The sequence below is a fragment of the Oscarella lobularis genome, chromosome 2 (assembly GCF_947507565.1).
Source record: "Oscarella lobularis chromosome 2, ooOscLobu1.1, whole genome shotgun sequence".
Lineage (NCBI taxonomy): Eukaryota > Metazoa > Porifera > Homoscleromorpha > Homosclerophorida > Oscarellidae > Oscarella > Oscarella lobularis.
Genome location: NC_089176.1, coordinates 3,317,659 through 3,334,316, shown reverse-complemented (window position 1 = coordinate 3,334,316; position 16,658 = coordinate 3,317,659). Strand labels below are relative to the sequence as shown.

General features: G+C 48.5%; 4 protein-coding genes and 1 pseudogene across 5 annotated transcripts; 4 read left to right on the top strand and 1 right to left on the bottom strand.

Moving 5' to 3' along the window:
- The first annotated feature begins 105 nt into the window (after positions 1-105).
- Positions 106-5,333, top strand: LOC136199991 (uncharacterized). Its single transcript, XM_065990313.1, has 30 exons — positions 106-428; positions 524-708; positions 759-847; positions 909-1,067; positions 1,132-1,329; positions 1,385-1,464; positions 1,526-1,621; positions 1,682-1,795; positions 1,843-2,014; positions 2,068-2,127; positions 2,180-2,244; positions 2,299-2,395; positions 2,451-2,625; positions 2,673-2,827; positions 2,892-3,026; positions 3,080-3,178; positions 3,229-3,277; positions 3,328-3,412; positions 3,468-3,518; positions 3,573-3,737; positions 3,797-3,942; positions 3,989-4,095; positions 4,147-4,265; positions 4,323-4,403; positions 4,465-4,606; positions 4,664-4,762; positions 4,813-4,916; positions 4,966-5,061; positions 5,118-5,181; positions 5,233-5,333. Exons 1-30 carry the CDS (start codon positions 106-108, stop codon positions 5,266-5,268), a joined length of 3,546 nt encoding a protein of 1,181 aa, XP_065846385.1. The 3' UTR covers positions 5,269-5,333.
- On the bottom strand, positions 5,281-8,706 carry LOC136199997 (L-gulono-1,4-lactone dehydrogenase-like). Its single transcript, XM_065990319.1, has 11 exons — positions 8,566-8,706; positions 8,046-8,200; positions 7,715-7,991; positions 7,510-7,662; positions 7,075-7,460; positions 6,764-7,018; positions 6,510-6,711; positions 6,267-6,453; positions 6,094-6,220; positions 5,790-6,035; positions 5,281-5,738 (listed from the first exon to the last, which is right to left on the bottom strand). The coding sequence occupies exons 1-11, from the start codon at positions 8,627-8,629 to the stop codon at positions 5,499-5,501; spliced, it is 2,292 nt and encodes a 763-aa protein (XP_065846391.1). The 5' UTR covers positions 8,630-8,706; the 3' UTR covers positions 5,281-5,498.
- On the top strand, positions 8,400-11,721 carry LOC136199998 (sec1 family domain-containing protein 2-like). 2 transcript variants are annotated; one of them, XR_010673269.1, is made up of 18 exons: positions 8,400-8,873; positions 8,929-9,147; positions 9,214-9,336; positions 9,391-9,450; positions 9,500-9,631; positions 9,685-9,860; positions 9,912-10,008; positions 10,064-10,188; positions 10,244-10,361; positions 10,419-10,510; positions 10,568-10,667; positions 10,726-10,780; positions 10,830-10,923; positions 10,983-11,043; positions 11,098-11,204; positions 11,258-11,384; positions 11,442-11,608; positions 11,686-11,721. XR_010673269.1 is itself a non-coding variant. In XM_065990320.1 (17 exons), the coding sequence occupies exons 1-17, from the start codon at positions 8,706-8,708 to the stop codon at positions 11,523-11,525; spliced, it is 1,938 nt and encodes a 645-aa protein (XP_065846392.1). In that variant the 5' UTR covers positions 8,400-8,705; the 3' UTR covers positions 11,526-11,686. The 2 variants fall into 2 exon arrangements, 1 of the variants encoding a protein (XP_065846392.1); XM_065990320.1 differs by having other exon boundaries at positions 11,442-11,686.
- Positions 11,688-14,142, top strand: LOC136200057 (enolase-phosphatase E1-like). The gene is made up of 3 exons (XM_065990382.1): positions 11,688-12,168; positions 12,231-14,046; positions 14,115-14,142. The coding sequence occupies exons 1-3, from the start codon at positions 11,688-11,690 to the stop codon at positions 14,140-14,142; spliced, it is 2,325 nt and encodes a 774-aa protein (XP_065846454.1).
- LOC136200004 (capping protein inhibiting regulator of actin dynamics-like) lies at positions 14,047-16,448 on the top strand (annotated as a pseudogene).
- The last annotated feature ends 210 nt before the right edge of the window (positions 16,449-16,658 follow it).

The window sequence follows — 16,658 nt, the reverse complement described above, 5'->3', positions numbered from 1 at the left end:
CATTAGGACCACGCCTCTTCACGCCTCTCTACCGCACCACGTGACGCTCTAGCAACAACCAACGTTTTGCAAAAAATGACAGCGTGAGCCGACGCCTTTCGACCGATGACAACTCGACGTCGGTCATCGATATCGAGCCGCGGTGGTTCGGCGTTCGCATCGTCGGCGGACAACGTGAAGCAGAACTTCAAAGTTGCCGTGCGCATTCGCCCGTCGTTAGCCCGCGAAAAAACGGCGCGATCGATCAGATGCGTTACGTGGGACGCCGCCAACGAGACGGTGATCATATCGAAGCCGTCCGAACGTCAAACGAGCACCGGCAGCGCCGGCACGAGCCTCCTAGACGTCTCCGACTTCGGCGAACGGCTGAGCATCACCGACAAGTTCAACACGCAGAGTTTCACCTACGACCAGATCTTCGATCCCAGGTAACAGCAGACGTTCGCATTCCAAGGGCTCCTCCCCCTTTCCCAAGAGAAATCACACGGGGGGTTACATACTCCTTTTCGTTTCGTCTTCCCAGCACTGATCAGGAGTCGGTTTATCGTTCGTGCGTCGCCGATGTGACTCTGTCCGTGCTCGAGGGCTACAACGGGAGCATCATCGCGTACGGACAGACGGGCACGGGAAAGACGTACACGATCGAAGGCGCCGGCGACGCCGAAACGCGAGGCATTATTCCTCGAGCGACCGAAGAGATATTCAAATGTATGTAGTGCACGAATATGAGAAATAAAAAATTGACGAAATTCTTTTAGACATTGAAAATTCGTCGAATTTGTCGTCGAAATTTCTCGTTCGCGTCTCCTATTTGGAAATCTACAACGAGAAGATTTCTGATTTGATTGTACTGTAGAAAAAAAATTAGACGTGTTTTTTTTTGTGCGAAAGGCGTCTTTTCTCTTCAGGATCCCACTCGAAAAGATCTTCGTGCACGCGAGGACGGCGAAGGCGGCGTCTACGTCGAAGGCCTGTCGGAACACGTGGTTCGCGACGTGGCCGGCGTGCAGTTGCTAATGAAAAAAGGCGGGGCTCTGAGAACGACGGAGAGCACGAGAATGAATATAGTAAATAAAAAAAAGAAATAGACAATGTATGAAATATGTTCAATCTTTTTTTTTCTCTTTTCAGTTTAGCAGTCGTAGTCATGCCGTCTTTACTATCGTCGTCGAGCATTCCGAACGAGGCGAGGGAGGATCGTCGGTTGTCACGGTCGGAAAGCTGCGTCTCGTCGACTTGGCGGGATCGGAGAGATTCGAAGCGGATGCCAAGTACAAGCATCAGGAAGAGACGAAGAACATCAATACGAGTCTCTACATGTTTGGCAAGGCACGAGGACGAACGTTTGCGTGTACGCGGTGCTCGATCGATAAATAACGTTTAGGTCGTCTTGGCTTTGACGACTCCCGGCACGACTCATATTCCATATCGAGACTCCAAACTGACTCGAATCCTTCAAGACAGGTCGACTACGATACGCTATTCTGTTGGAGGTGATCTAACGTTTTTTTTTGTTTTTCTTTAGTCTGGGAGGCAACTGCAAGACGACTCTTATTGCGACAATAAGTCCCATGTCTGTATCCTATTTGGAGTCGGTAAACAGTCTCAAATTTGCCAAGAGGTATTGAAGATACTTTGTGGGAATCGTAACGTATTATTGCCTTCTTGTTTTAATTACTAGAGCCAAGGCGATCAAAAACAAGGCTGTCATCAATCAAGATGAGAAGCACCAAGCCTTGTTGTCAGTCTACGAAAAAGAGATTCGAAGGCTCAAGTCGGAGCTGGCAGCAACGAAGTAGGAATGACGTCACGTTTGTATTTCAAATCTAGTTTTTTCTCTAGGGAAGGATTTATTGATCGCGACGAACTCGAACGACTGGAAGAAGGGAGACGACGAGCCGAAAAAGAGAAGGACATGGTGCTGAGTCAGCTCTACGCTCAGCAGCGAGAAGTCAACAAGGCGCAAGCGGAAAAGGAGGAATATGTCAGACAGATTCGCGAACTGGAAGCGAAAGTGAAAATCTAGAGAACAAATGCATGTATGATTTAGTAGGCGTTGCGCTTAAGGTACTGCACGGCGGAAAGAAGATTCAAGAGACGCAAGAATTTCAAGAAGCAATCCGAGCTGTCAGTTCACATTGAAATCTTGTGCATTTCTTACCCCTGTGTATACGCATAGGAACAAGAGAGACTGGAAAGGGAAGCCGAGGAGAGACTGGCCGAACTAAAGAGAGAACGAGATCGGTATATAACAACGATACGTTAGACGTGAACTCCACTTACGGTTTTTTTTACCAGGCTCGAAGAGGAGAGAGCTCAACTGGAAAGAGAACGACGACTCTTCGTCGAGACGGCGAGCGTTCGTTCGGCACCGGACGGCGGTCACTCCGAATCGGTACACTGTGCATGTATATCTTGCGCGAAATGCTTTGCGAATGATTTTCTGACAGGACGACGAGAAGAAGTCGACGTCTCTTAGTCCTTCCGATTCCAGTCGCTCGTTCGGCTATTCAATGAAACCGACTCCGCCGACGGGGCCGCCGCCGCCGCTCAGCCATTCCGTGCGTCGATTTGGCGTCGGAGCCAGCTACAACAGTCCAATGATTCATCGACATCGCACATCAAGTCAGGCTAATTATTTCATTTCCTTATATGACTAAATGTTCGCCTAGTGCCCGGTTGGACTCGTCCTACGACCGCCGGTGCCGCCGACGTCGTTCTATCGCCGCGATCGTCTCGTCTTCAACGATGGTATAGTTACAGCAACGGCGGTGGTCCGAGCGACGGGCACAGTCGTCCTCACTCGTTGCATGGGTACTATGGAACGGTAAGCGTTTCCCTCTCCTCCCCGCACGGAATTCACTTGTGTTATTTATTTATTTATTTATTAGGACTCTTATTACGACGAGAGCTATTACGGTCTCGGCGGCGGCGGCGGCGACTCTCATTGGCTCGTTCCCGATGTGGAGTCTCTGACGCGCTACGCCATGGCTTTGAGTCATCCGCTCACCGGCATTCCAACGAGAGTGAGAACGTCGTCCTAAAGAAATGGAATATATCTAATCGTGTTCTGCTTTAGTTGTTGGGTCCTGGAAGGGAGAACGTGTTTACTGGCAGTGCGGCGGCTGAATGGTTCATGACTTATATGGAAGGGATTGCGTCGTTCGATTTGGCGCATGTAAGGAATGAATGCCTAGGCGTTGTCACTAAAATGAGCTCTTTGAAAAGGATGTTGGGCAACGTCTAATGGATCTCAACGTGTTCTTTTCAGTTTCTGGTTGGGTTAAAACATCCAATTAAACTCAAAACTCTATTGCTTTATTTCAGGATTGACGGTGTTTTCAGCGTCGGATAACGAATTCTATCAATTTCCCCATCAGTATCGACATGGTGGTCACAGAAGAAGCCAAAGGTGAATTTGCATGTCAAAAGCTGTTTATCTACTACTGTATACGCAAAATTTCTAGTGTTTCGGCACTATCACCTTCGCTGCAAAGAAGCAGGGTTTTGAGTCCGAGGTATGATTGCTTGCTGTCATTCGCTCTAAGACGCCAGTGTCTCTTTTGATGCAGCGGGACCAGGCCGTTAGCTGGCAGTGGAAGCGGTGTTGGTGGTGGCGAGTCACTGCAAACGTCTCAAATCAGCCTCACGTCAATAACTGCTAGTGACGTAGCTTCCACTCACTCCCATCGACTGTTGAATCCAAACCGCAAGAAAGAAAATGAAACGTCTTCAAGGTATTATTGACTTCTGTAAAATAAGGCTAATCATCTTATCGTAATTAATTAACGTCCAGTCCACGACAATCGCTTGCCAGTCTGGCTCTCTCAAGATCGGAGAGCCAGGTGTCAACGAGTTCGGAGAACAGTGCTGAGGGCATCTTTGAAGAACTGGGCTGGAGCGATTTCGGCGTAAGTGTTCTGCACACGACGGCCGGTCGAGGTACGCACATCAATGAGACTGAAAAGTATGCAACCTGTTTGATCAGGCGATCGACGAAAACTGGGCAGTCTAATCAAGCAACTCGGAGTGAACCAGCGGGATTCGGCGGGACGTACCGCTCTCATGTACGCGGCAGTGGCTGGACAAGTCAAGGTGAGAGATAAATGTTATCTGGAGAGAGCTCAGCTGATTTGTGAAGCCAAGGTTTGCCAAATGCTGATTCGACAGAAGGCGGATGTTAATGCCGTTAATCGAGTCGGGATGTCAGCGTTATCATTGGCGGCTCAGCAAAATCGCGATGAAGTGGTAAAAGTACTGCTCAAGTCAGTAGTCACCGAGGCACCGTTTTTCTCTTTGAATTAATTTTTTCAATGGTTTAGACACTCGCAGTTAAATTTACTTAGTAGCGACGAGTATGGTCGAAACGTGTTTCACTACTGCGCCGGAGCGAAAGAGACGAGGCAAGTAGCAAACTGAGAAGAAGAAAACGTTTCTTTACCCGACCGACAAAAATGTATACAGATGCTTGGAAATTCTTGTGCAGCGTCTTTCGCCTGCGGCTCTGAAGGCGATCAATCAACGAAACGCCAGCCACTTGACTCCGCTTCACACTGCCGTCAAAAGCCAACGGAGCCAGCACGTTCGACTTCTCCTCATGTCACAGGTGCGAGCGGAATGTTTATTGAAAAAACAACGAAATATTCGTTTCTCCTTGGTAAAGGCTCAACTGAACGTTGGAGATGATCGCGGACGAACGGCCCTTCACTTGGCTGTTTACGAGAATGCTCTTACCTGCGTTCAGGCGATTCTGGAAATAAACGTGCTCAAGACTACTACTTATGTATGGAGAGGATAAATGTTTCTTTTCAGGCAGCGGATGTAAACGTTACTGACTCGAGTGGTCGTTCTGCACTGCACGTTGCTTGTGCTGAAGGGAGTATGGAGGCAGTATCTTTGTTGTTAGCCTGCAGATAGTAAGTGCTAAGAATCGTCTAGATCTGATGACAATTGGTTTTGTTTCAGTTGCAACGTTGACTTAAAAGACGGCAGTCTTGCGTCGCCTCTGCACTTAGCAACGCTGCGGAATCGCGCTGATATACTTGAAGGACTTCTTCAAAGGTACAGTCAAGTGTACCTTTTATAGATGTCTGGCTCTTAGCTTTTTGTATTTTTAGAGGTGCTAAGATTTCGACTCGGGATGCTGACGGGAAAACGCCTCTTCAGCATGCTCAGGAAAAAGTAAGTTTTGCGTAGTGTTTCAAGGTCAGCTCTAGTATCTCATGCATTTAGGGATACACGGAATGTGCCGATCTTTTTAATAAGTGATTTTAGTTCATATTTTTGATAAGTGATTTTTCGTACTTTTATAACAATGACACTAAATGTTTTCATTTTTGCTGCAGGATAATAGAAGTCACAGCCCGTGGACAAAAAAAGGAATGCAAAGAACTAAAAAGGAACATCAACATCAAAGTCACACACATCAACGAAATACAAACATTTGCACACAAAATTCAGCGATCAGCCTATCAGGTTATTGCCTTACGCCTTCCTTTTTAGGTCTCGTCTTTGTCATCATCTTGGCGAAATACCCTTCTCAGGTAATCGTTGTAGAAGATTTTGTTTGGATCAGCTCCGGACGAGTGCAGCTGCTTTAGAAATTCTTTCATGTTTTGACCGTTGCTTTTCCACAGGTAATTCACAATTTCAGAATTGGAGCTGGGATCCACCTCTGCCGCCTTGGCCCAATGAGGCAACGGTCTCACTTCTGATTTTGAGTCCATGGTCATCCATTTCTAAACCGGTGCAGTTAGAAAAGGTCACCTATAGCCTAGCGATAGGTATACTCTAGCAATTTCATCTGCAAATTGGTTCCAAAGTGACAGGACCGAATGCTCCTGAGTAGCGAACGCCGTGACTTCAATGTAGGCGACTTTGATTCCTTTGTCTCGTGGCGATTCCTTGCCAACGATAGCAGGACAGAGCAAGCTTTGGCTGTCTGACATGAACCTCATCTCGAGTGCCAAAGACATAGGAAATCGCTCTTCGACATCTTCTGCTTGTGAGTACTCTTTCACAGTATCAACGACAATCTAAATGCACGTAAAGTCTTGAACGAGCAAATTCGTTTTAGCAAGCACAAGAATAAACCTTGCACGCGTCTGCTATGTTTTGATAATCTTCTTCAACGACGAAGGCATACTCAAGGTCGAAAATGCGGAAGCCTTCGTGAACGAATTTTCGATAATGAATTGCGTGAGCCAGTTCTTGAACAACGCTATAGAAAGGATCAATTCTGAGCAACTTCTCATTACGCACAAAACCTCTTGTCTTGGCCCACTTGAACGCCAAAGATTTTCAATGATTTCAGTATACGATGAGCGATAGAGCTGAAACAAGGAACAACTCTAGGTCGCTTTGCAAGCCATTTTGATATTATGGCGAATCCTTTCTCTTGTACGTAATGAAAAGCGCTTTCTCGAGTATAAAAGGACTTCGGCTTCGGTTTTTCTAAAGACAGACAGAACTGAGAAACAAACAAAAAGTACGTCTTTCATTCTTACTACCTGTACTCGGATTGATTTTTCTGATGTACAATTCGTCATTTTTGGGTACCCACCAGTGTTGAATAATGTTGTCGACGCTACACCTCGTGCAAAGAGCTCTTGTTAAATTGGGAGCGAAAATGTTGAGGAGCGCCTTGGGCATTGAAATCTGGTTAAAAGGAAACCAGAAGATCTCCGTTGACTGATTGCTTTCAACGAGATCCTGAATACAAGCCAAATTGCTACCTAATTTATATGGTATATACTGTATATACCTTTAGAGCTTGAGGGTTCCAAAATAAGTCAACTTTATAGTCAAACGAGTTGACGGTTTCAACAATTTCTTCTTTTTTCACCTTAAATTTCAATTTGTAAATGAAGCCAAAGAGACCCAAGCTTGTAGTGACAGCATTCATTTGGGCCTCATCCTTTTTTCTGCTGTAGATTCGAGGCTGTTCCTCGTTGCTGCAGTCAACGACGTGAATCTCCTCAACCAAATCCGGATGAGCATGACAGTCTTTTCCTACACCCTGAAAAGAAATACATATTATTAACCTTAGCCATAACGGGATGTAGAGACACTCACGTGGCACCCGGTTGAAACAATTCCCCCGTAGGTCACTCCACCCAAAATGACATTGAAAGGAAAATTGTACTTGTGTTCCAGTTGATGACACAGGACTTCGCTGGTGAGAACGTTGCACAGGATTGTAACGCAGCTTTCTGACTCGTCGTAATGAATGCGCTCTTCTCCTTCGCGGGGCTCAAGAAAACGAGGATCAATAAGCGCTTGATTTTCGTCAGGAAAAAGATTGGTCCACGAGTGATTGGCGCCACTCGTGCGAATACGCATGGCGGCGACGTTGGCGTGTTTGATTATGTTGTGCACTTCCCCAAGTGTCGAGGGATAGAGACAGAGAACCTTTTTTTTCTCTGCCGTTTTTGCCCAATTGTGAAATTTACGCCAGTAACCTGCCAAAAGCTTTACAATGACTGAAAAAATGTCAAACCGGTCCTTCACCTGCAGTCTCAAGCGCTGATTCTGCATCAGTTTTGTCTTTTGGTTCTTTTTTCAGAAGACTGTACGTGTGAACTGCTTTGTATTCATGAGTATCAAGTTTGACCACATCGGCGATAGTTCCCCTTCGTGCCTCGGCCTCCGTCAGTTCTATAACTAAAAACAAATGAACTCAAATTTACGTCAACAACATCAAAGTACGCCAAACCTTTTCGCAAGAGCAGAATACGAGTTTCTCGTCCGTCCGTTTCTCGTCCGTCCGTTTCTCGTCCGTCCGATTCAAATGGACGACGAGACAGCCAATGCCGGCGTTCACTTTCTGGTTTGAATACGTAGGCCTTGGCTTTACCGCTTTCTTCAACGGCCTCAACGGCAATCCATTCCAAATACCAGTCTCGTTGCTTCTCGTACAGTGCGCGGTGAGTCACTTGTACAAGAACGACGTCCTCGACATTTAGACTGAACTCCGGGCGGAAGACGTCCTCCTAATTGCGAAATTATTTTAAAAGTTTTTTCGGGGCTCTATGCAAGTTGCTTACAGCGTTTCTTTCAAAAAGGTGCCACTTTCCTTTCACACGTATGTTTTTTGTAAGTGGGACGGGCAGCGAGTCTCCCTTTCTCGTAACGATAGTCACTTTTACGTCAGAATCTTGACTCTTGGAGGATGGTCCAGTTTTCACATGAATGCGGAGCTCTAAAGCGATAACAAAAATCATTGCATGGAAACTACTGTGTACTCTAGCACGTGGCGCGCCGTATACGTTATTAGATTAGAGTGCGGCTTCTGAAGAATGCGACGACGTCATAGCATTCGTCATAGCATTCTTAACCCCACGCTCAATCTGGTGCTTTCCGGCTGTCCGGAATGTTCACGCCAGGACTTTGTGTGTGCGTGTTTTGTAGCTGCATCCTTCCCCCCGCACTACAATAGAAGTATACGCTGCTACACTCTACTAGGGGTCAGTGCTGACAAGTTGATGCGTCGATAACAGCAACGCTATAATTTTAGTAACTATGAACTTATAAGTAGACTAGACCGGGAGCACGTAGCACTTTTACCTTTAATGTTACCCGGATCGGGTAACAAAGGAGACTGCTCGGACGAGCGGCAGCAGCGAGCCATTCAGTTGGTGTGTTTACTGTGGACTTCCGTTGCACGTGCTGACGTAAATTTAGAGCCCGTACAGTAGTCTCGTAGTATGCGCTGGCGCTCCGACTCGACTTGGGAACCCGTTGTTGCCGCATCTCGTCGTTCGGCAGTCTATCTCGACGACGAAGCAGCAGAACTATGTCGTCTCAATGGTGCACACGAGCGCCTCGTCGCCACCGAGGCAAAACTGTTCCCTCTAAACGGAAAAGGCGACGCGGTAAGAAACGTTTACGCTCACAAAACGCACTTCACAGATCGTTCTCGTTTCACAGAGCGGCCTGCTATCGACATGCGTCCTCGTCTGCGCCCGTTTCGTCGCCGTAAAACATCTCGAAAGCGCGTGCCTCACCTTGTCCTCGTCGACGCACTCGCGCTGCCTTCTCTTCACGACGACGAGCGAGGAGCTGTTGGCGGCGAGCGAGATACCGTGCGAGAACTACGACGAAGTCGGCGCCGAACTCGAACAAGCGTTACGTCGGACGAGGCGAGATGTGAGGAGAAGAAAGGGGAGGGGGTCCTTTTTTATTGAGGAGGAATCTCGCTTTGTTTGTCCGTAGAAAGAAACGCGCGTGCGGGCGGAGGTTCACCAGTTCACTGCCTGCGCCGCTCCTATAAATTCCGATCTGTTTCTCATGCCCGCCTTTCACGACCTGCCCCTTTTATGGCCAGGCGACGAATCGGTGAAAGAGGAAACACTGACGTTAGGAATAAATTTTTACTTTATTTATATTTAGCGTTTTGGTGACGTTAGTAGCATGTCGGTTTTGCCTGAGAAATGGCAGACTGATCTTCGGGTAAGGGCTTATGGAATACGTACTGTACAATATCAGTCTTTTCTGCTAGATTTTTGTGTCGATGTTGAACAGCTTGTTCGGCGATTTAGACGTGAATGAGGACTGCTACAGTGTTGGTCACACGAGCCGGCTTATTGCAATGGAATTGGCCAATCTCCCCGCTGCAAAAGCGAGAAGAAAGGCAAAGGGCTTGCCACGTGCAATCAAATAACTCAGTCTTTATCTTCTTTTTAGACAACGTCCAATAAGGCGTCGCTCGTTCTAATCGATCGAACCCTAGATATGGTCGGATGCGCATCGCATTTGTCCGACTGTTTAGCCGATCGAATAGTCGGCTTGCTTCCCAAGTTTCACTCTCACAGCTCGGACGTGGCAATCAATATGTCACCTATGTTCTCCGCAAATGTCAGGTATAGAAAACCTATTTGCAATTGGTTACTTTTCTACTTTTCTTGTCATAGCTACTCTACCGATGCTTTGGCGCCGGGAACTCTTTACCACGGCAATAGTCAAATAGCTCAGAGCCTCCTGCGCTCCTTCATATCACTGAGAGAGAAAGTCAGTCGCGATTAACGAGACTCTCTCAGTAAAAATGATGCGTCCTACGTCATAGGAAGCTGTCATGGAAGTGTCTAGACTTTTGCTCGATGCAATGGCCAAAGAGCGCATTCCTGTCGAAGTGGAGCGCGTCACTCGAATGACGGTTGACAGATTGAAGGGCTTTGTGAGAAAGTTTAGGTTAGCGTGAGCAACAAAGCGTAGCGTCTCGATAAACTCATATCTTACACCACAGCTCCGAACCCGAGGCTTTCTTGAAGCACAGTGCCTTGCTTGAGTGCTCACTGGCTGCTATCAATACGCTAGAATGTCAAGAAACGTCTCACTGGGAGAGGCTGCTTGCTACGGAGAAAGTATAATAGCTAAGAGCCTTTACGTCTGACTATGTAATTTCTTTATTTAACTGACAGGGTTTGTTGCTTGGAGTGTTGGAAGAGAGCGGCGGGTCGGACAGTCCGCTTAGTCAGTTGTGCAGCTTGGTGCAGTCGGATAAGCAAATGAGGTAGACTCGTACGCCGGATGTTCGACTTGCCTAATTGACTTCTCTTGAATTTCTGAGGCATCTGACCGCTAAAGACGTGTTGGTTCTTTGCATTTTCTTGTATTCGCTACTTCCGGAAGAGAAGCGAGGAACTTTATCTGACGAGGAAAAGTTAAAGGTAAACGTCCTCTCCCGTCTGAGACCTCGTAGTACAATCTCTCTTCTTTTTTGTATAGAAAGCCCTGGTGTTGTCTATACAAACGTGGCATTCCGATGAGCAGAAACGTTTCGGTATGCGCTATTACAACCGTGTACTGTTTCTCTATAACATTTTTCTCAGTTGGAAGTTGTAGCAGCTTGCGAGAAAAAATAGAAGAAGTGTTCTCCACTTGCCGTGCTTTTGGCAACGCGAGAGCCCATTTGAAGCAGCTCAAGTATAGATGCAAAACGCATACATTGTTTAATTCGACGACTACTGTTCGTCTCCCCATAGAAATCTATTCATTCCTCGTGGCCCCGACAGAAGAAACGTTTACGTACCTCTTGTGAAGCAGGTACAGTTTTTTATGACATCAATTGGCCTACAAAAAAAATGATCTCAATTTCAGGTTGTTGAAGCGTCTGTCGATCCTAGCAAGCCGGACGTGTCGGACATTGCCTATCAGTCTCACGGTTTGAGAGACTATCTCAAGACGAGTCTGACCTTTGGCTTCAGGTAAAAGAGAATAAAAAAATAAATCGCGGCATCTTATCGGACCGTCTTTCCAGCAAATTTATGAACGTTGGAAAATCTCATCCAGGCAATCATCGACTGCTCTTCGTCTTCGTCGTCGGCGGCGTCACGCTAGGCGAGTTGAAGCAAATTCGCGAGACGGCATCGAAAACAAATATTGAGGTATATATACACATATGTACGTCTAGTTTCTATTAATTGATTTTTTTGTGTTCTCAGGTCGTCGTCGGCAGCAACCGGATCTTGTCCCCACGAGACGTGTACGAAGATCTCGTGATAGGCGAGCGCCACGTGCTCGCGTGATGCGGCCACTCCGGTAGGCGTAGCCGCTACGTAGAGAGAGCGATATCGTAAGTGAACCGTTAGACGAACGAACGAACTGAAAGGTATTATCTATGCAGTTTATAATATCGACGAGCAGATTATTTTAATTGGAAATGATGTGAATGCGTGCTTTGACTAGATATGGAGTCGGAATACGCTAAAATGGGCTCTCTTACCAAGCAGGGCAACGTGCGCAAGAATTGGAAGCGTCGCGTCTTCTGTCTCACTTCCAACGGCGTGCTCAACTATCATAAGGATCCGCTCAAACAGCCGCTCGGCTCGATCGATATCAAGCAGACGTGCATTGGGATTCTCGACGGCCACAAGTGCCGTTGTCCCTGGCCTGCTTCCGTGCCGAAGGAGAACTGCTTCGGCATTGTGACATCAGGTCGCGTTTTTCACGTCTACGCCGATTCGTCCGACGATGCCGACGCGTGGATGAAGGCGCTCGCCGGCGTTTCGACGGCGCTCAAGAGTCAGCAGAGCTTCGACGAGATGACGTCGACAGACGATCGCGCAATGTACGGAAATGTGCCCGATGCGACAGGCGATGACGGTGCTGAAGAATCCGACGACAATGAGAAGATTGAGTACGAAGATTTTGCAAAAGAAGACGACGAAGGTGAGCGAGTGATAATACTTAAGCTTCAATGAACATAAACAACATTTTTTTGACCTCTTTAGACGCTTATACCACGGTGCCGGCGACCAGTCGGCAGGCACCTCGTTTACCTCCTCGCTATCAACCCAAAGACGCAGCAATAGTCGATGATAAAGCAGAACAAGTTGCTAACAGCGAGTCCTTGTACGAGAGCATTCCGGCAGAAGATAAAGACGTCGTTCTCAATCCCGTTTACGGAGATGTGGGCAACGCTATTCCAGCAACATCGTCGTCACCGCCACCGCCGCCGCTGCCGCCACCGAGCGACGATGTGGTGTACGAAGACGTGGCGGAAACGCGACGTCAAGCCGACGCATTGACGAAAACGGCAGCGACGACTAAAGTTCCGCCAGCGACGATCGCATCCGAAGAAATTCACGACGAGGACGAGATTTACGAAGTCGTTGCCGAAGACGACAAAAAGGCGGCGACCGAGGTTCCGTCAACGCCGGAGGAACTTTATGACGACGTGGTCGAAAGGGCTGAGAATGAGGACGAGATTTACGAAGTCGTTACTGAGGAGGCAACGGCGAACAGTGCCGCCTATCTCGACGACGAGAAGGCGGCAACGATTGAGGAGGTTGCGTCGGAGGAAATTTACGACGACGTTGTAGTCGAAAGGGAGAATGAAGATGAGATTTACGACGTCGTTATTGAGGAGGCGACGACGGGAAATGCTTCCGGTGACGGCGACGACGACGACGACGAGTCGAACGAAACGGCAGCAAAGGAAGTTCTGTCATCGTCACAGAAACCTGACGACGTCGTTGCCGAGGTAGACGAGCAGGAGACGAATGAAGAAATTTACGACGACGTTGCGGAGACAGTTGCTCAAAATGCGGCTTCCGACGACGATGACGACGTCGCTTACGAAGTAGTTTCTGGAGAACGCGACGAACCCGTAGCAGAAGAAGAGTCGTTGGACGAAGAAGACGGCAAATCTCCGTTGGAGCAGCAACCCGTCGTCGATACATCTGAATCGCCGTCCCAGTCGTCTGCTGAACCCGTCACGGTAGCCGCGACGGCGGACGAGTCCGAATCGGCTCAGCAGCGAAAGCGACTCGAGACGTTGCCGAGGGATCTTCCGGTTCAGCCCATTGCGTCCAGGGAAACTCATCGGTCAGTTCAAAACATTGGCAAGAGGCTGCGGCAGACGAAATCGATGGCGGAGCCCGAGACGACGACGCCTCTCGTCGATCGACCGAGAATGAGAAGCAGTTCGGCGAAGAGGCAACGTCTGTTTAAGGCGGGATCGAAGCAGACGCGACGCGACGAGAAGATACGTCACAGCAAAGCGATGGAAGAGGAGGCGGCACGTCAAGTGGCCGAACTGAAAGCGATTCAGGAAAAAATCATGAAAAGACGATCGGGTGTCGGCGAAGAGACGAAGCAAACGTCTTCCGACGAAACAGCGTCGTCTCAGAAAGAAGAAGAAGGAGAGAAGTCGAGTGAAGAGAAGCAGTCGAAAACAGAAGATAAAGACTCCAAACAGCAATCTATTCAGGAGGCGACGGATGCACCAGGCGCCGGAATAGCGCCAGGAGAGCAAACGTCTCTAAAATCGGACGTCGTCGTAGATAAACGGGAAGGCCGCGAAGATTCCAAGAAGAAAGACGATGGCGACGATGCTGTCGCCCAGAATCGCGTTGAATCTACGGAACCTCTAAAGCCAAATGTTGATCAAATGCCGACTCAAAAAGAAACTGCCGTTCGCTCGTCCACTAAACCGCCAATCAAGCCTCGACCGCCGCATTTGTCTTCGTCGACTGGCGGCGGCGGCTGGGCAAAAGCTAAGGTAAAGATGAGTGCTGTCAGTGCGGTTCAGCAGCAGCTCGAGAAGTGGGAGAAAATGCGCATGGACATGATTGACGCCGAGAAAAAGAGGCACACGAGACGAGCTGAGGAAGAGAAACGGCGGCGACAGGAACGAATTGAGACGGCGAAACGAGAGCGCGAAGCGATGGAAAAGAAGGCGAATGAAGAGAGAGCACAGAGGGCTCAGAAGAGAGAGCTCCAGACGAGGGAGAAACAACAGAAGCTGGAACAGGAAAAGAGAGAGCAAGAAGAAAAAGAGCGACGGCGACAAAAGGAGGAGCAGAAAAGAAGAGAGAAATTGAAGAGGGAACAAGAAAAGGAGAAAGAGGAGCGGCGAAAGAGAGAAGAAGAGGAAAGAGAGCGGCAGCGACAAAAGGACGAGCAAGAAAGAAGAGACAGAGAGGAGCAGCTAATGAAAGAGCAAGAGCGACAGCAAAAGGAAGAGCAGGAAAGAAGAGACAGAGAGGAGCAGCAAAGGAAAGAGCAACAGCAACAACAAAAGGAGGAGCAGGAAAGAATAGAGCAGCTGAGGAGGGAGGAACTGCAAAAGAAAGAGCGCGAGGAAAGCGAACGACGGGAAAAAGAGGAGCGAGAGAAGAGGGAGCAGCTGCAGAGAGAACAAGAGATGCGGAAGAGAGAGGAACAGGAAAAAAGAGAAGAACAGCAACGGCGAGAGCGAGAGGAAAGAGAGAAGAAGCCCGTCTCGATGGACGACGCTTCGAGTAAACGCGACAAAGTCGACGGCTTTTTTGCCGGCGTGGAAGAAGACCTGTCGCAGCTCGAGGAGATGATGCGGAAACGAAAAGCTGAATTGGCGAAAGAGGGAACACCGACTGGCCAATCTTCATCAGAAACAAAGAAGCCGCCTCCTCCACCGCGGCCTTTGTCAAAGGCTGAGTCACCGGCTATAGCCAGTGAAAAGAAGGCTTATTCTCCTGCTGCGTCTGCCTCACCGACTAACGTAAGTGAAGCAAAACCTCCAGCGGCTGGTGGGAAAAAGCCTCTTTTTCCATCAAAACTACCGGTCACCAATAGTGAAGAGAAGCCAGCTGTTCCGGCAAAGCCTCTTGCCTCAACTCCCTCTTCGGAATCTCAAATTAGTCAGAAACCCGTTGAACCGCCGGCTAGAGTGATTCAAGAAAAACCCTCTTCTCCACCCAAGCCTGTGGTCTCGGTCTCAGCGCCTGAGGAGAAGTCTGCTGTCCCAGCAAAGCCTCCTGCCTCGACTCCTTCTTCAGAAGCATCGGATGCTAAAGAAAAGACGACCCTTCCTCCACCGAAGTCTGAATCGTCGAACGATAGTAGTGAGCAGAAACCTGGCGACCAAACAGAAAAAAGTTCCTCACAGACTGTTCCTCAAGTGCAAACGACGGACAATTACGATGCGCCTCTTCGCTTCTCCGATGCAGAAATTCGGAAGAAAAAAGAGATGGCAAGAAAAAGGGCGTCTCTGCTCTCGTGGCCGTCAACCGACGTGCCGGAAGATCCCCTCGGTGAGACCGAGGGTCTCAACGATGACGATCCGCGACTATCGCGCAAGCTGAGCGTCGTTGCGACGGGAAAGAACGCTCAAACGAGAGCCCTGGCGGCTGCAAAATGGATAGACAAGGAGCTCAGAAAAGTTAGAAGAGAAAATAGTTAAGCGGTTGTCTTTTCTTATTCATCCTAAAGCTCGTTGCCGAAATGACGAACTGGGGATCAAAGAGCGTCGAAGGCCTGTACGAAGTCACGTTCGGTTTGCTGTTTGAGGAGACGGCAAACATTTTCGAAGCTCTTTCGGGCACTCTGAAGACAGCTAAGAAACACGGGGTAATTAAGTACGCGCGCGAAATTATCGATCTTGACTTTTTTTATTTCGCTTGGTGCAGATCGTCAAGTTTGCCGGCGAACTTCTTCTGCAAGGCGTTCACGATAGAACCGTCATCACGCTGGTCAAAGACACGATTCCAGACTCGACGGCGGAGACGTACACCTATCGCGAATTCCGGGCGTGTTCTATCGCCGTGAACAAGCGCAAGGGAAAGGGATTTGGCAAGACGTCGCAGCAGAATCAACAGAACAAGGTTCGAACGCTTTTTTCCCCGTTCTCGTTTTTTTTTTACTATGGGCCGGCCGGACCCCCTTTAGTGTTTCATCTGCACGAAAACCGTTTATCCCATGGAATACATCGGTGTCGACGACAAAGCGCTTCACAAGACGTGCTTCAAGTAAATCGACGCGCGATTCTTTTGTTTTGAAACTTTCGTTCACACCTTTTCGCTTTTTTTGTTTTGTCTCGCCCAGATGCTTGGAATGCAAGAAGCTTCTGAGCCTCGGAAACTACGCGGCAATGGACAACAAGTTCTACTGCAAAACTCACTACGAAAGGCTGTACAAGAAACGGGGCAGCTACGGCTTTTAGACCTCTCTCTCCTCCCCCGCCCTCCCCAACGTGAGCCGATAACCTTTTCGTGATCGCTCGCGCCACACGTGCATGTGCACTTCCATGTGCTTGCGTGTATTTTTCTCTTTTCTCGTAGCTATGGGATGTTGTGGACTCTGCAGGCGATCAACACGAATGCTCTAAGACTTCGATTTTGTCGCTTGGTGGGTGGCTCTCGACGGGGCGTTTCCTCTCGGAATGTTTTAGCACGTGA

What these genes read in the sequence shown, in the direction of transcription:
- LOC136200057 (XM_065990382.1), top strand. Translation starts at nt 11,688, where the DNA reads ATGGAGTCGGAATACGCTAAAATGGGCTCTCTTACCAAGCAGGGCAAC. An exon ending in TGCAAAAGAAGACGACGAAG is followed by an intron (nt 12,169 to 12,230) that starts GTGAGCGAGTGA and finishes TGACCTCTTTAG; the next exon opens with ACGCTTATACCACGGTGCCG. An exon ending in GTTCAGCAGCAGCTCGAGAA is followed by an intron (nt 14,047 to 14,114) that starts GTGGGAGAAAAT and finishes GAGCTGAGGAAG; the next exon opens with AGAAACGGCGGCGACAGGAA.
- LOC136199998 (XM_065990320.1), top strand. Translation starts at nt 8,706, where the DNA reads ATGCGCTGGCGCTCCGACTCGACTTGGGAACCCGTTGTTGCCGCATCT. An exon ending in TATGGCCAGGCGACGAATCG is followed by an intron (nt 9,337 to 9,390) that starts GTGAAAGAGGAA and finishes ATTTATATTTAG; the next exon opens with CGTTTTGGTGACGTTAGTAG. An exon ending in GCCCATTTGAAGCAGCTCAA is followed by an intron (nt 10,924 to 10,982) that starts GTATAGATGCAA and finishes GTCTCCCCATAG; the next exon opens with AAATCTATTCATTCCTCGTG.
- LOC136199991 (XM_065990313.1), top strand. Translation starts at nt 106, where the DNA reads ATGACAACTCGACGTCGGTCATCGATATCGAGCCGCGGTGGTTCGGCG. An exon ending in AGAAGATTTCTGATTTGATT is followed by an intron (nt 848 to 908) that starts GTACTGTAGAAA and finishes TTTTCTCTTCAG; the next exon opens with GATCCCACTCGAAAAGATCT. An exon ending in TTCAGCATGCTCAGGAAAAA is followed by an intron (nt 5,182 to 5,232) that starts GTAAGTTTTGCG and finishes TCATGCATTTAG; the next exon opens with GGATACACGGAATGTGCCGA.
- LOC136199997 (XM_065990319.1), bottom strand. Translation starts at nt 8,629, where the DNA reads ATGGCTCGCTGCTGCCGCTCGTCCGAGCAGTCTCCTTTGTTACCCGAT. An exon ending in CAAGTGGGCCAAGACAAGAG is followed by an intron (nt 6,221 to 6,266) that starts GTTTTGTGCGTA and finishes TCCTTTCTATAG; the next exon opens with CGTTGTTCAAGAACTGGCTC. An exon ending in ACATAGCAGACGCGTGCAAG is followed by an intron (nt 6,036 to 6,093) that starts GTTTATTCTTGT and finishes ACGTGCATTTAG; the next exon opens with ATTGTCGTTGATACTGTGAA.